Here is a 17,611-nt window from a genome sequence, read left to right on the forward strand (position 1 = left end):
TATTTACAAACATATACTGTTCTAAATATCCTATTTTTAGTTTTAATTTTTATAATTTATGGTTTGAGAGAGGCTGTGTGAGCGTTGGGAAGCAGCGGTAGCTGTGCCTCCAGCTGACAGTTTAAAACTGTCAGCAGCGGGGGGCAGGGCTAAGTTGCGGGCACAAGCAGATGCTGAAAAGCCCATTTAAAAAGTATGGGGAAACGGCACCTACTCCTCTGCCTCAGTGACAGGGACGTGCCTTCAGAGCACTCCCCTGTCACTGAGACAGATGTCATTGGACAGCGGATCAGTCTGTCACACACTGACAGACTGATCCGCTGTCACACGTGGCTGGGTAGGAGGCTGCTGGACCCATAAACGGCAGTCGAGCTAGCCCAGGACCTGGCTGCCAAGATCGCGCTGGTGTTGGGGCAGAAGCCTGGAGCGGAGCCTGCTTTGCTCGCTCAGCATCGCCAGCATAACCTGCAGCCCGGGAGCGCAGGGCGCCCGGGGATCTGGTGCGGGACAGGCTGTCAGGACAGAGGTGTAGATGATGCCCGGCGTTCCCTCCAGGTAACCCGGCCGCTGCTGCGCGGTGCTCCCTCCCCGCTGCCTGTCGCTCCTTCCAGGTAACCAGAGCCGCAGCTGCCCGGCGCTCCCTCCCTGCTGCCCGGCGCTCCCTCCCTGCTGCCTGGCGCTGAGTAACGAGTTGGTGCCATCATGTGCCCCCCCGGCCAGTGCATTAATGCAGCACTGGGGCCACCGCTGCCCCCCTCAATTACATCCAGCTCCTACCCCTTATATCCTGCAGCGTCTCATATTGCTGCTGCGGCTGGACACACCATTCTCCTCCAAGTCAAGGTCTCCATCAAGCCCTGAGTCCCCACAGCTGGTCCCTGCTCAGTAAGTGCAAGTAGGCTGATTAGCATACCTACTGAGGTCTAGCTGTGTATTCTGACCCTTCTGTGTTCTGTCCTTATGTCCCCCCCACACTTTTTTTCTTCTGTACCTGCCACACCCCCCCCCCCCCTTCTGCATTCTGCACATGTGTCACCCCCACCCCTCCTGTGTTCTGTGCCTATGTCACTTAACCTTGTGTTCTGTCCCTTTGTCACCTCCTCTCTGTTCTTTCCCAGCCACCATTGTCACCCCCCTGTGTAAGGGGGAGGGGGGCGCGCAGGAAACTCTTTTGGCTTGGGGGAGCAAATTTTATAGTTACGCCACTGCTCCCCCATCCTCTACTGTCACTCTCCCCATCCCCCGCTGTCACTCTCCCCACATACCCCTCTGTCACTGTCCATAAAAGCTCCTGCCTCACCTAACACTAACCTCACCGCACGTCACTGCCTGCTACAGTTTTAGCATATCTTAATTGCAAAACTGTGGCAGGGTATGCTGGGACTTGTAGGTTCATAACATCTGGAGAGCCAAAGATTGGCTAGGCCAGCTTTAGTAAATTAGTGGTGGGCACATCCAATCAAAAAACAAACTCTACCTTTAGTAAAATTACCTGTACCTCATTGCTTTCCAGGAGGGGTCCTTAAGACACCCCAACAGTCCCGGTTTTGAAGATATCCATGCTTAGGGACAGGTGACTTAATTAGTACCCAAGTCAGTTCGATTATACCATCTGTGTACAAGCAGGGATATCCCTACAACCTGGACCATTAGGGAGCCTCTCGATGGAATCAAATTAGTCCAAAACCGAGCACCCCTTCCAAGCTGCAGCCCGTGATCACACCTCCGGAGCTATCACCAATTCCCCAATAAACACAGTATACAAGAAAACAATAGTGTACCACAGTGGCGCTATACTAAGAATAAAGGAATACTTCCCAAAGAAGATTCTCCTTTATAGGAGTTCTATTGCATTCCAATTGTTCCTAGGGAAAAAAAACTAAAAAGAAAAAACATTTAGTACAATATTGTCCATACAAAAAGGGCTTCTTTAGTTCTCCAATCGCACTCACATTTGATAATACTTATTTCTCATGCATAATCCTTTATGGTGACAGCTTTATCTTTTCTCTAATGATCCTTTTCCAATCCTAGATCTCAAAGATTGAGAACCAAGATTTGGGAAGTATTCATTTAATCTTAGTAGCACCACTGTGGCACACTATTGGGAACCACTGCTCTATTGGGAACCACTGCTCTAATTGTTTAAAAGCTATAATGCACCCTTGTTTTGTCTTGTCTTTTTATTCGTGTTGATATTCCCGTATTTTACTTCGGTGTTGTATACTACTAACTACTCTGTGTCTGTCATCGGTTCCAGGCCTCAGTGTCCTTTACTTCCTGTTCTTGGTATTTCTGCTCTTCCTGAATTTTGAGCAGGTGAAATCGGTCATGTATTGGCTGGATCCAAACCTTCGTTACGCAACGAGAGAATCGGATATTATGGTAGGGATCCGTTAAGATCTCTTTATTTTAAACCGTAAAAGACTTTTATCTTGTCTATAGTTATGTGGAGGCTGCAAACCAATCAACGGCCAGGTTACATTCCCTGTAATTCTTATTACAAAAGCTATCTCATTTTAAAACTGTGAAGCAGAATTATATATCCTGTACTTTGAAACCGGTATAGTCTAGAGGGCTGAGGGGTAGGTGTATGATGCAGTGATAAGGGAGGAGAAGTGATAAAGTGCCTGGTACTGTATCACCGGCCAATCAGCTCTTGACTGTTAAGTTACAGGCTGGGTTTAAAAAGGAACAGTCGGGAGCTGATTGGCCAATTCAAAAGTACCAGGCGCTTTATCACTTCTCCCTTATCACTGCTTCATACATCTACCCCACAGAGAGGATCAGCGATGCTATTTTTACGATACAGAAATAAATGTTCGGTTACTGCGAAACGCTGCTGACCTCTGAAGTGGGACCTTGAACAGGCTGCTAATTCATGAGGTTCTTGGTGTTTCCATGAAATAATGTTTGATTGCTCTAATTCTCATTCATACAGGAATATGCAGTTAATTGCCATGTAATCACCTGGGAACGGATACTCAGTCATTTCGACATCTTTGCATTTGGCCATTTCTGGGGTTGGGCAATGAAGGCCTTGCTGATCCGCAGCTATGGCCTGTGCTGGACGATTAGCATCACGTGGGAGCTGACCGAGGTACGTGTGTGATAATTATATCCCCCCCCCCCCACCTTTAATCTTCCCTTTTGCAGCTTAGTGACTGGAATGCATGACGTGTATGTAAATGCAAAACTGGATCATGTGACTGTAATATTTAGGTTTACAAAATAGGAATCATAAAAAAAAATATAGTGCCCAACAAGAGGATTGAAAAATGTAGGCACATACCTCCTCCCAGGTCCTACTGCAGGGCTGAAAATGGCATTATAAGAGGTTGCTACCTAAAATGCCCCCTTTTACTGACCCAGCAGGTTGTCCAGGCACAACCATGGTCATCTTAACGTATGGGCTCAATGGGCAGCTGCCTGAGGGCCCCCAGTTCTAGGGGCCTTTGAGCTGGGACATATTGGGTTGTGGGCATCTGCCTCCTGAGCTTATTGAGAGGCAGGAGAGAATGCAGCCTGGATGCTCTGATTGTGAATCACACACAAACAGAGCGACCAATCAGCATCCTCTTCCTGCTTCCCAGCCTGCAGCCAGACAGTGACTGGCTGTCAGAATTCTGATTGGTGGATGGCTGGAGCTATCCACCAATCACCGTGCTGACAAATTCACTGTATGGAAGCAAGTAGAGAGATGGCACAGAACCCAGGGGGGGAGGGGTGTTATGATTGTGATTTTGTTTACATTTTTTGAATGAAACGTGACTGAATGTTTTCAATTTGTAATAAAACTTTTTTAGCATCTATATCAACCCACGTACAGACTCTTTATTTTATTCCTTAATAACTGAGGCAAACTTCATCCCTGTGACACACAACTCTCCTAAATTGTTCTTCTGGCCACTCTCTGCCTCATATGCTATCCTTATTGCCACTTGCCGTCTTGTATTTAACTTTTTCTGGGGGTCCGTGTGATTTCCCCCACTGTCAGGTACTAGGATCACACATGGCTGAGAGTTGACGTTTCAAAATTGTTATCAGGTTCCGCAATTACTGTGATTACTAATGCATGCGGTCCAAGGCTAAAATTCTAAATGAAGTAAGTTTGCCCAAAAGTGTAACTAATTCTCTGGACAGTGTCTGTGAGGATGTGGAATGTAATTCTCCTTCCCCTCACTTTCTTCTATGCTCCATCCTCCAATATTAATGCTGCTGTCACTGAATCTGCAGCCCTGTTCTGCGGGATATCGTCGGTTGGTTGACCTAATGCTGGTCGACAGTCATTAGGTCGACACCGTTGGGTCGAACAGGTTTCTAGGTCGACATGGCTCAAGGGCGACAGTTGTCTGTCAACACATGCGTTAGGTCGACAGTCAAAAGGTTGACATGGGTTTTCACTGTTTTTTTTTAGCCGACATGTGCCGACAGGCGGTATTTCATGCCCTACCATCCACTAGGGTGTGGTGGGAGAATAAAATAGTGTCCCAAGCACAACGAGGCACCGTGCCTGAAGCATGGCGAGCGCACGTGGTGCACTCAAAACTTTGTCAATGTTGACTGTGTCGACATTCAAGTAAAAAACAGTGAAAAACCCCATGTCAACCTAACACATGTGTCGACCTTGTCCCATGTCGACCTAGACACCTGTCACCTTGCTGTATGTCAACCCAACGGTGTCAACCTAATGACTGGCGAACATCATTAGGTCGACCCAATGATCCCAACCCTGTTCTACTCTGTGCAGCCACATTGGATTTTGCAATCTGGTTTCTCTGCTGCCTCCTGAGTTCTCCTTGTTGCTGTTCTTCCTTCTGTGTGGTCTGAGATCTCCCAGAGTCTGCTCCCTAATCTCTTGCTGTGGTCCTGTGAGGCCCCAGACTCCTGCTCTGGCCTGCAGAGCCCTGATATCTGATGACCATCTCCCTGTGTCCTGCTGGCTTGGAGGCTGGCCCTGCTCCTGGCTCCAATGCTGCTGATTCTGGGCCCTGCAGGCGCCCTCTTCTATATCCTCACCGTGAGTTTTGCCTGTGCTGCTTTGAGATCTAGAAAGCAGCAGTATTGTTAAGGGGCCCATCCACAAGCATTAGGTCCACATACGGTTTTTATGGGTTTTTTTTGTCCGGAATGTCGACATGGACACAGTCAAAGTGTACCGCGTCTCCTTGCTGCGCTTGGCACACTATTTTATTCTCCTCCCATGCCATAGCGGATGGTAGGGCATGAAATACCGCCTATCGGCACGATTCGGCTTTCAAAAAAAGTGAAAGGCTCATGGTGACCTTTTTACTGTGAAATAGATCAACATGGCCAAGCCATAGCCACCTCAGTGATGGACCCAGTGCATGTCGACCGATTGACCGTATTCCGTACCGTGTCCAGTTTTAATGCTCTGACACCAGTTGCTGCTCTGTTTCTCGTTGAGATCTTGTCTCCGCCGACTGCTCATCTCCTATCAGCCTTAATCTCCTGTTCAGTGCTACCCTATGGACAGTTATGGTTGCTGATACTTACCTACTGTTACAAACCTTTTCTGTTGTTGCTGTATCTTTGGCATGCACCATGCAGAGAATACTTCAGGCCATTACTGACTGGGGAAGGGTGATGGCGACTCGGGTAGCGATGCTGCATGGTAAATCATCTTCTAGAACTGTAGCGATTTGATGTTGCTGGGATCCGCAGTATATCACCGCCGCTTTATTTGCAGCCCTCTAAAACGGTTTCCTACAACACCTTTACCATTTGGTGGATTCTGATGCCGCCGCTCCCTTTACCGAGGGTGGTGTCTAGTGGTGGCGCTTTCCCAGATTTTCTTTGCAGTCATCCTGGGAACTTGTGTCCACCACATGCTTTAATTTACAGATTGGGTGGCAGGATGGTTCTCCTCCCAATGTTCTTATTGTATTTCTATTGTTTTCTCTATTTGTGCATCTTTTTTTTATTTGATCATTCTTGTGATGTGTACTTTGCACGTTACCATGTTATTATATCCCGTGTATACACTTAATACCTATTGGTATAGGTTTGACCACTCAACATTTGATAGTTGATTAGGATGTTTTGTCTCTTGATTTTGGGATTCTTTATATTGGCCCTTTATTCCTAGGCAGGGGTTAGGGTTCACGGTTTTCCCTCATTATTTTGGATGGTGTGTGGCTTGTGTAGTTGGGTGTGATATTGGCCGGTGGAAATTCCATTATTCTGCATAGCTGTGGCAGCTGCCTGTTTCTGATTTATACCAGGTCGGCCTGGCGTGCTGTTGGCAGATAGATGTGTTCTCTTTTCCCTCGGGTCTATGTTTTCCCCAAAGTTCCTCCCTATTCTCCTGCTTTGTGCAGCATGGGCCTGGATGGCGCCTTCAGGTACATGCTCCACCACCATTATTTTGGCTGGGGTTTTACAATGTGGACATTTTCCATCTTGGATGTGTTCCTTCTTGTCTCTGACATTGGGCCTTATTCTAGTTCACTCTTTCTGGCAAAATCCTTCTTGGATGGACAAAACCATGTGCACTGCAGGTGGGGCAGATGTTACTTGTGCAGAGAGAGTTAGATTTGGGTGGGGTTTTACTTCAAAGTGAGATCTATATTGCAGTGTAAAAATAAAGAAGCCAGTATTTACCCTGCACGGAAACTAAATAACTCGCCCAAATCTCTGCACATTTTACATCTGCCCCCCTGCAGTGCACATGGTTTTGTCCATCTAAGAAGGATTTTTTCAAAAAGAGTGAACTAGAATTAGGCCCATTATTCCCACTGATCTCATCATCCATGGCTGGGTCATTTCATATGTTCCCCATTTACTGTTCTTTGTAACAAGTTATGTGCCAATAGTTCTGTTCTTATACCTTGGTCTTGTCTCCCTGATATACTGCCTACTGCGGAACCTTGAAGAAGTACAGATCAGCATGATCTTAAAATAACAAAACGAAAAGCTGAGCAGTTCAGTCCCCTCCCTGGCAGCTCTCTGCCGGTGGTGATTAGCATGCAGGCTGTGCTGTTTAGCTTTGCTGGCTGGGTCAGTGAGAATGCTAAGCAGCATGATTGCACTTCAGATGGTTTTTCGCAGATAAATGCAGAGTGCGTTCTACCAGCACAATACAACAGGAATAGTACATACACTTAGTGTTATGCTCCACAATGGCAGTAGCTGTACGCTTACCATGGACCTGTGCAAGCGGGATCCGTGCGACAATCACTAGGTTAACACTGACGAATGTTTGACATACACTAAGGGAGGTAATCAATCTCCCACTGCTATTCCCGACAGGGGAAATAGCGGCGGGGCCCTATTCAATGCTATTTTCCCCGACAGCATTGAACAGGGATCACGGCAGAACGGGCCTAACTTTACAAGCAGTCGGGCACGTTCTGCCAAGAACGGCCGACTATTTCCAGCCACAGCTCGTGGCCACACCCACTTTTCTGCAGACGGGACATAGAATCCCGTCTGCCGATTCAGCCTCGATCCAGCTGAGAACAGGACAGGGTCACGGCTGTCCGGCCAGCCCGACAGTCGTGACCCTGCATTGAATACCCCCATAGTCTAATACCTAAACCTGGTCGACCATCTATAACGGGTGGATAACCTCCGGCTTGCGGCCGTAAACGGCCCCCGTAGCCAGTCCGAGTGGCCTGTCCACCCGCCCGGCGGCTTGGCCGGTAGTCAAGTAAGGGGGAGTTCTCACGAGATGCCTCTTATTCAGCGGCAGCCGTCGGAGCGTGGGACAATAGTGACGCAGGTAATACTAGCCAGATTCTGTATATATTATCCCTGCCCCTTTTCATTTTGAGTCCTGTAACTTGTTCCTTTTTTCTTTCAGCTGTTCTTCATGCATCTTCTTCCCAACTTTGCCGAGTGCTGGTGGGACCAAGTTATTTTGGACATCCTGTTATGTAACGGAGGTGGCATCTTTCTGGGCATGGTGGTCTGCCGCTTCCTGGAGATGCGCTCTTATCACTGGGCAAGCTTTAAGTAGGTTGATCAAGATGTGACCGTGCAGCCTCAGCTGTAATAACTGTAAAGATGTGACCGTGCAGCCTCAGCTGTAGTAACTGTAAAGATGTGACCGTGCAGCCTCAGCTGCAATAACTGTAAAGATGTGACCGTGCAGCCTCAGCTGTAGTAACTGTAAAGATGTGACCGTGCAGCCTCAGCTGTAGTAACTGTTAAGATGTGACCGTGCAGCCTCAGCTGTAATAACTGTAAAGATGTGACCGTGCAGCCGTAGTAACTGTAAAGATGTGACCGTGCAGCCTCAGCTGTAATAACTGTAAAGATGTGACCGTGCAGCCTCAGCTGTAGTAACTGTAAAGATGTGACCGTGCAGCCACAGCTGTAGTAACTGTAAAGATGTGACCGTGCAGCCTCAGCTGTAGTAACTGTAAAGATGTGACCGTGCAGCCTCAGCTGTAGTAACTGTAAAGATGTGACCGTGCAGCCTCAGCTGTAGTAACTGTAAAGATGTGACCGTGCAGCCTCAGCTGTAGTAACTGTAAAGATGTGACCGTGCAGCCTCAGCTGTAGTAACTGTAAAGATGTGACCGTGCAGCCTCAGCTGTAATAACTGTAAAGATGTGACCGTGCAGCCTCAGCTGCAATAACTGTAAAGATGTGACCGTGTAGCCTCAGCTGTAATAACTGTAAAGATGTGACCGTGCAGCCTCAGCTGTAATAACTGTAAAGATGTGACCGTGCAGCCTCAGCTGTAATAACTGTAAAGATGTGACCGTGCAGCCTCAGCTGTAGTAACTGTAAAGATGTGACCGTGCAGCCTCAGCTGTAGTAACTGTAAAGATGTGACCGTGCAGCCTCAGCTGTAGTAACTGTAAAGATGTGACCGTGCAGCCTCAGCTGTAGTAACTGTAAAGATGTGACCGTGCAGCCTCAGCTGTAGTAACTGTAAAGATGTGACCGTGCAGCTTCAGCTGGAATAACTGTAAAGATGTGACCGTGCAGCCTCAGCTGTAATAACTGTAAAGATGTGACCGTGCAGCCTCATGCAGCCCACACACGCACCGATTCCAGCGTGCGTTGTGGGCTGAACTAGCACACACAGCATCGCATCGTATGCCTTGTGCATACGATGTGCATGCGATGCGATGCTGTGCTAGAAAAAGCAGGTACAAAAAGTATGTGCAGCACATACTTTTTGTACTGTGCGATGAGGTGCCGCGGGAGCGCGCACCCCATCGTACAGCATCGCACCGCCGGCATCGGTGCGTGTGTGGGCTGCATCAGCTGTAGTAACTGTAAAGGTGTGACCGTTCAGCCTCAGCTGTAATAACGGTAAAGATGTGACCGTGCAGCCTCAGCTGTAATAACGGTAAAGATGTGACCGTGCAGCCTCAGCTGTAATAACGGTAAAGATGTGACCGTGCAGCCTCAGCTGTAGTAACTGTAAAGATGTGACCGTGCAGCCTCAGCTGTAGTAACTGACCTTATTTTCTGTTAGGTTTTAGGGTTTTCGTTTAGGTTTATCCACAGGTGGAGTTAATTAGTTCACTTGTGATTCTGTGAGGAGACCTGCAAAACATGCACTTTGTGGGATCCCGAGGACCGATTTTGAGAACCTGTATACTAGTTGATTTTGAGCTGAAAGCTGCTCCCTTTTTTGCCGTCTTAACTGCTTTCAGCTCAAAACTGTCCAGTGTCTATGGCCGGGCGGTGAGCGCTGATGCGTTCTCCCACATCATCGCCGGCCGTCAGTGATCACCTTTCCATAGTCTTCTACTATGGAAAGTTGTTCACCCTCGTGATAATCGCTCGGTGTGTATGCTTTTTGGGCCTGCTCTTTGTACATCAAAAAAGCAGCAAAGGATAATTCGCACAAGATCCAGATTTTGTACATCATAAAAAAAAATAAAGTTCCATAATAATTAATACAGTGTATAAAGCATAAACTACCAATATGATAGCAACAGTTCAGTGATGGGGAACATTCGGCTCTTCAGCTTTTAAACTACACATCCCAGCATGCCCTGCTATAGTTTTGGCCATGGTTTACAGGGCATGCTGGGATGTGTAGTTAAACAGCTGAAGAGCCTAAGATTCCCCGCACTAGTTAAATCAGGAGAGCAGTCTCCTATTGATTAGGAATCCGTCCCTTACCAAGATGGCCGCCTTCTATACGTTTGATGTGTTTGTGGCAAGCTCTTGTCACTGTGTTGAGTGCCACAGTGGGACACAAATGTGTAGACCCTGCTTTTACAGCTTGGTCCCATGTATATGCTGTTTTACAGTCACCGGCTGGTGGTTGAATGCTACACACTTTGCTGGGAGCCTATATCATGCATCGCTGAGAATGTTGCTGTATGTCCAGGTTAATGCTGAACAGACCATATCTCTGGTTAAGTATGAGGCTGTTCACTGACTTCAGGGCATCTGCTAATGTACCATTACTCAGCCATATCCTAGGCCGGTCACGCACTCCCAGTACAGATGTATAATAGGAAAAGGGGAGGAGACTATAACTGGACCAGATGTGAATTTACTAATAACTGTTAATAAAGTTTTTTTTATTTTTTTAATTACCATTTTTTATTTAACCCTATTCCAAAATGTGCATACTGTGTGGGGGGTACAGAAGGAAGAGGTTTATAGAACCTAAATAAAACATCAAACATTTTAAAATACAGTTTCCCATAAGTAATCAAATACCGGCATCTGTACAGCTTGTTCTATTGAGACAGAAGAACGGAGAACTGGGAGAGTTGCCGGGTTGGTTTGTAGAGTAGCGAAGGGAAGGACCTGAACCCGTTTGGCTCCCCCACCACCCGTAACACATTCATGACCTAGATCAGGGGTCCTCAAACTATTTTGCTCTGGGACCCGTTCAGACAATAAAAATAATTACAGGACCCCAGCAAGTTACTGCAGAATGTCATCACGTCGCGTGTAGTCAGCAGACAGCACAGACATGGCAGCATTGTGGAGGCACAGAGTGATGGGAGGAGTCTGATATACCATAACCCATCACATCACACGTGTAGTCAGCAGACGGCACATACATGGCAGCATTGTGGAGGCACAGAGTGATGGGAGGAGTCTAATATACCATAACCCATCACATCACATGTGTAGTCAGCAGACAGCACATACATGGCAGCATTGTGGAGGTACAGAGTGATGGGAGGAGTCTGATATACCATAACCCATCACATCACATGTGTAGTCAGCAGACAGCACAGACATGGCAGCATTGTGGAGGCACAGAGTGATGGGAGGAGTCTGATATAACAGACAATTCAACAGATTTTTCAGACTCCTTGAATCACTGACTGAGATTAGAAAAGTCATCAGCCTGATGGTCAGCAACATGGAGTCGCGACCCCATGCTGAGAAGGTCAGGACCCACAGTTTGAGAACCCCTGACCTAGAGCAGTAGTTCTCAACCTCGATCCTCAAGTACCCCCAACAATGCAGGTATTCCAGGTCACCTGGCAGGTGCACTCATTATTCAGCTAATTATTTCATATGTGATTCTGTGTGGACACCTGGAAAACATGCACTGTTGGGGGTACTTGATGACGGAGGTTGAGAGCCACTGCCATTGAGTATGGAAGCCTAACATCTCCATGACCATTGCAATATTCATCTTAGCCATGAACTAGGGTAGGGCTAGAGAGCCCTTGGAGGCTACTAAAATATGGCCATGAACATACCAGTCCTGTTTACTGACCACTGTATACTCTGAGACTGGTCCGAAACCTCCTCACTTATCCCACAGAGAGCTTCAACCATGGAACCATCCCAAAATACGTGAAACAGGTATTCACCTGTGTCACAGTTTCTATTGATGGTGACTGAGGTTTGCGTTCTATCTTCTCTATCTAGAGACATCCATACAACCACAGGGAAAATAAAGAGGGCAGTGCTGCAATTCACCCCAGCAAGTTGGATCTATGTGCGATGGTTCGACCCAAAGTCCTCATTTCAGAGGGTGACTGGAGTTTATCTTTTCATGATCATCTGGCAGGTAAGTAGGCAAACACTTGTTTATTAACCAATCACAGGGCCAGGAGTCAGGATTTGCCTGAATGTGGCAAGCTTTAATACCATTGGGACTGCAATACTGTTATGCTGAATGTAAAAGGGAGAGTGTGACATGCTGATGGCTGTAGACATGAGTAGCGTATTGAAGTTATGCAAGAAAGTGGTGGGTGGCTCGGAACCACTGGGGGTAGTATCTGTTCTTATGCCGGAGGGGGTGGTCCAGGCCACTGGTGGAGAGTGGAGAACCACTGGGCGTAGTTTCTGTTCTTATGCCGGAGGAGCTGTTATGCCGGGGGTGTGTCTGGACCTCTTGGTAGAGAATGGAGAGGTCCGGTGTAGTATCTGCTCTCAAGCTGGTGGTTTGGGATGGGCCCTTGGTGCAGAGCTGAAGTTTCTGTTCCCCAGGGTGGAAGCTCCAGCCAATCCTGGGGAGAAATTGGTGACCCAAAGCCTTTTGGCTCAGGGTCAGGGCTTTGGGTCCATTTTGAGCTTCATCAAGGAAGGACCTGAAGATTCTTTCCGACTATGCCGTACATACAGCCATATGTACCAATATGTAGGCATTGACTTTGCACCAGGACTGAAGCAATATGCCTTGGGTGCCGGACAGTTTCCCGACAGTCAAAACCCAGACACTCGGGGTCCCGACGGCCACCGGCTATTCTCCCTCGTGGGGGGTCCACGACCCCTATAGAGGGAGAATAGAATAGGTGTTGCGCTTGCCCCGCTGTCTGAGTCCGGTCAGTCAGGATCCCGATGTCGGGCAATGACTGTCGGGACCCGCCTGTCAGGAACCTATACCACACCCATATGCCTTTGACCTACTTCAAATAGACCGCCGATGTACTGTACTTGTTCTGTATCGTTCTTCAATATAATAACCAATACCCATAGGCTGGGTACATGCTATATTGTATATCAACATTTCTGATTGGTGGCTGGCGATTTCTTTAATATAGTTCAGTTGAATTTCGTAGCAGGCAATCCGATGTGATAACATGGCAATAGTAACTTATGAAGATTGACAAACCCTTTTAGTCACTTGGGAGCTTGGTTATAAGGAATGAGCCAGCCTTTAGTCTCTTGGTTATAAGGAATGAGCCAGCCTTTAGTCTCTTGGTTATAAGGAATGAGCCAGCCTTTAGTCTCTTGGTTATAAGGAATGAACCAGCCTTTAGTCTCTTGGTTATAAGGAATGAGCCAGCCTTCAGTCTCTTGGTTATAAGGAATGAGCCAGCCTTTAGTCTCTTGGTTATAAGGAATGAGCCAGCCTTTAGTCTCTTGGTTATAAGGAATGAGCCAGTCTTTAGTCTCTTGGTTATAAGGAATGAGCCAGTCTTTAGTCTCTTGGTTATAAGGAATGAGCCAGTCTTTAGTCTCTTGATTATAAGGAATGAGCCAGCCTTTAGTCTCTTGGTTATAAGGAATGAGCCAGCCTTTAGTCCGGCAGCAGTAACCATTTCCCTTGTCCCCTTGTTTCTTTCCTTAGCTGACTGAGCTCAATACATTCTTCCTAAAACACATCTTTGTATTCCAAGCGAGCCACGCTCTGAGCTGGTGCAGAATACTGTTTATCGGCATCATTACAGCACCGACTGTCAGGTAATGTACGGAGAGGGCTTCCTCAATGTGAGGACGCTGCATGTTTTATCTGCACTCAATGAAATGTAGTTCCGTGTCCATGTCATTTGTCATCCCATTTAATCATAAAGGGAGGCGATGTTCCCACAGACCATTCTATGAGAATACTGTTGTATCTTGGCACATCCACACCGCTGGTCTGTTTATTATTCTCAACTGTGTTCCCTCCTGTCAAGATGTGGCTTTTCATTTCTAAGTTTATTTAAAAGAACCATCCTTGCTTATTTATACAAGTATTCTAGGGTTACTGTACAAATGTGATGTTACAGCCTGTAGCTGTCGCTGTTCACAATGCAGTCTATGGGCCGATATGAGCACAGGCCACACGTGCTGTGATCAGAGAAATTGCCATAGTGACATCTACAGGCTGACATCAGTACTACAATACATTTAGGAATCGGAGAATGATCATAAATTGTAGGGCGGGGTTTCTAATTATGACTTGTAGCATCCTGTTGTCACTGTCCAAATGCTGTTCACTGTCATTTCTGACAAGTAATCAGCTGGTCACCTGGATCTGTACTCCTCTCCTCTACACTAGGGTCTTCTCTCCCGTTACACCTTTCTCCTAATCTTTGGGTCTCAGCACTTTGCATTATGTTATTACATGGATCCTTAGATTAATTCTCACCATTAAACATGCAGCATTGTGTATGGGTTGTTGCTAACATGGAAAAATCTCATATTTCCTTCATGATTGTCCCCATAGATAAAAAATGGTTTGGGCTTTCGGCAATGTCCCCTCTGTCTCCTTCCTAATAATAATACCTTGATATTAATATTTATCTTTACCAGTGTCTGTCCCCTTCTACTCTTCTCTTCACATTCTCGTTTCCTCTGTTTCCTCTGTTTTCTATATGATATTGTAAACTAAAAAAAAACAGACTTCTCGGTGTATCTGTTTAATTTTGATACATTGCTGTCTGTGTATACTATTCTATGTACATTGTGTTTTATTTCTTTGTTAAAATAGAGTTAAAACCCCCCTATGCAGCATTTGTGTTGTGCTTAACATTCCAACCCTCTATATGTTCTAGGCAGTATTACGCGTATCTCACAGATACACAGTGCAAAAGAGTTGGGACACAGTGCTGGGTGTTCGGGTGAGTAACTGAGCTGTGTAACTTGTGATTCTCTTATTTCATGTAATTGCAGGATAAACGTTCCAGTTCTGCTGACAGATTTGTGTTACAAGTAGCCCCGAGGTGTAGCAGGGATATGGGCAGCACAAAAATACAGTGGTCTTGCACTGGCTGCTGGGGCCGCATGTAATGCTGTCCGAGTTCAGCAGCCACGTGGGGTTATTTTATGGGGCAGTCATTTATAAGGCATGGTTTTGTCTTGTAAGTGATTATTATTTTTTTTACTATTCTTGTTTATTTACATGGCGCCACAAGGGTTCCGCAGCGCCTGACAATACATCGAGGATTGCCCCTTTAAAAAAAAAAAATCAGAGATAGGCCGGCAGTACATCCAGCCCCTGAAACATGTCTGGCAAAACGGGATTCATGCATTGCCGTGCTGGGGATACGCTTTCTAGGTTGACACTATGACTGTCGACTCTTGAAATGGTCAACTCTTGAAATGGGTTGACATTAGTTTTTAAAAAGAAAGAAAACTTGAGCCGACAGGTTGTATTTCATACCCTCCCATCCACTAGGGCACGGAGGGAGAATATACGGAGCGCAGTGTTACACTGATACGGTGTCCATATCAACTCGCATCGAAATTCGGTACGAAAAAACTCATGTTGACTGTCGACTTTCCCATTATCAGCCTAATGCTTGTGTCGACCTTCGCCATGCCAACCCTATTTCATTATTTTTAATGATCGGTGTTTTATTATTACAGTAGCTTGTATTATATTTTTTTTTAGGGCACACAGTAATGCCAAAAGTAAAAATAAAAAATAAACCAAATGTAACGTTGCTTTGTAAATTGTTAGATAAATACTTGTCTTGTCTTCTGTGTTTCCTTTGGCAGGGCTATTGCCTTTCTTGAAGCATTGGTGTGCATAAAGTTTGGTCAGGATCTCTTCTCCAAAACCCATATGCTGTATGTGGTCTACTGGCTGCTCTGTGTGGTAAGTGAGTGCTTAGATTTGTCTTCTGGCTGCTCTGTGTGGTAAGCGAGTGCTTAGATTTGTCTTCTGGCTGCTCTGTGTGGTAAGCGAGTGCTTAGATTTGTCTTCTGGCTGCTCGGTGTGGTAAGCGAGTGCTTAGATTTGTCTTCTGGCTGCACTGTGTGGTAAGTGAGTGCTTAGATTTGTTCTCTAAAGGGTCCATAGGACTTGTGTTCATTACATTTTAGTGTGTGTGATTTTCCAACACCATGGGATCTTGTGTGCGCATTCCCTATGCCACATACTCGTGTTATCTCATTAGAGCGATGACTGGTCACATGCGTCATTACATCCATTGCAAGCAATTGTTACACTGCCGCTGACCCTGCCTCCTCTACCCCCACACACACAACCCCTTTACATGCTAGCCATCTCTGCCTGAATGTCAGCTGACCCCCTGACCTAGCAGAAATCTCCCTCACTCCCTTAAGAGTCTGAAAATCTTCCTTGATGCACCCTAACACCATTATGCAGTGGTTATATCATTGGGCAAATAATAAATCGGAGACCTATACAAGGCATCACCTGTGCCATTTCGCTGCATCAGTTATACATCGCAATGAGGCTGATGTATTAAGCCTTAAAAAGAGATAAATGGTGATAGAGTGAGCAACAACCAGCCAATCAGCTCCTAACTGTCTATATACTTTAAAAAATGATGGTTAGGGGCTGATTGACTGGACATTTGTCACTCTTTATCACCCTTGCGTTTATCTCTTTTTTAAGGCTTAATATAAGGTGTGCCTAGATGAAAAGGAGACTTTTGCTGTAGTGGTGTTGTATCTTATCGCAGTGAGTTAATGTATTTGCCGATAGGTGGCGTGGTGTATTTCCTAGCTGTGCATGTGTAGTAATCGGCTTGCCTCAGTTTCTTTATTTCTGGAATGTTGTTTTGCGCGGTCAGATGAATGATGGATTCATCCAGATCAGCGCAAAGAGCTGTTATTCAATCTCTCTGCGCAGAAGGCTGTGTACGGAGAGCAGGGTGTCGCACGGTGCGCCATATTCCGGTGGTGTCAGCGTTATGAGTCAGGACGCAAAAACATCAAGGACTTGCCACAGCCCAGACAGGTGCACGCTGTCACAACCCTGCCACGGTTTCGGCTGTGGAGGATAGCATGTGTCAGATTTGTCTGATCGCCACATGTGAAATTGCTGCTGTACTACAAATTGATGGCAACCAGACTTAATCACAAACTTCCTAGATACTGTTCTTGTACGAAGGACCCAGCATAGGAGGCTTTGGATGCCCTGTCAATTCCTTGGAGTTAGTCTAATCTACTCAAAGGATCAAAAGAGAGTTAGCTTCCATCATCCTAGTGGCTCCGGACTGGCCACACAGGGTATGGTATTCGGGCCTGCATCTCCTTCTGATGGACAACCACTGGCGTCTTCCTCTAAGGGAGGAACTCTTACAACACTGTCCATTTAATTACCCCAACGACCCCTGTTGTGAGAAGCACAGACTACCTTCGGCTGTGTTTAGTCTGTTCTCTACTTCTACAATTTGTTCCAGCTCCATTTTCAGCAGAGCTTAGGTTGGGTTCTCTGAAAGTCCAGGTTTCCGCCCGGTTTGTCTTCTTTCACAACATCTGGCCCTACTTCTTGAAGTCCAAACGTTTCTGAATGGTGTCTTATGACTTCAGCCATTGGTTTATGGTGCCTATGGAACCATGGGTTTTGTCCTTGATCCTATCCTTCCCTCAGTTGGATACGTTTGAGCCACTAGTCTGTGGATTTGCGCTTGTTAACCCTGAAGACTGTTATCTTGCTGGTAGTGACGGTACTTATGTACTAACTGGGCTGCCGATTTTGAAATCGGGTCCATCGCATCGCATACGACAATATCGC

At 46.4% G+C, this 17,611-nt stretch overlaps 1 protein-coding gene across 4 annotated transcripts in view; it reads left to right on the forward strand.

The window, feature by feature from the left end:
* PTDSS1 (phosphatidylserine synthase 1) overlaps positions 1-17,611 on the forward strand; it is a 37,270-nt gene that overhangs the window by 12,253 nt on the left and 7,406 nt on the right. For all 4 annotated transcript variants that reach the window (XM_083187001.1, XM_083187002.1, XM_083187000.1 and 1 more), the window contains 7 exons: positions 2,261-2,385; positions 2,942-3,100; positions 7,826-7,977; positions 11,839-11,980; positions 13,487-13,599; positions 14,676-14,741; positions 15,622-15,721. In XM_083187001.1, the coding sequence (XP_083043127.1) occupies positions 2,261-2,385; positions 2,942-3,100; positions 7,826-7,977; positions 11,839-11,980; positions 13,487-13,599; positions 14,676-14,741; positions 15,622-15,721 (857 nt within the window). The remainder of the gene's footprint in view (positions 1-2,260; positions 2,386-2,941; positions 3,101-7,825; positions 7,978-11,838; positions 11,981-13,486; positions 13,600-14,675; positions 14,742-15,621; positions 15,722-17,611) is intronic.

The sequence above is a fragment of the Crinia signifera genome, chromosome 5 (genome assembly GCF_055691185.1).
Source record: "Crinia signifera chromosome 5, ASM5569118v1, whole genome shotgun sequence".
In the NCBI taxonomy this organism is placed as follows: Eukaryota; Metazoa; Chordata; class Amphibia; order Anura; family Myobatrachidae; genus Crinia; species Crinia signifera.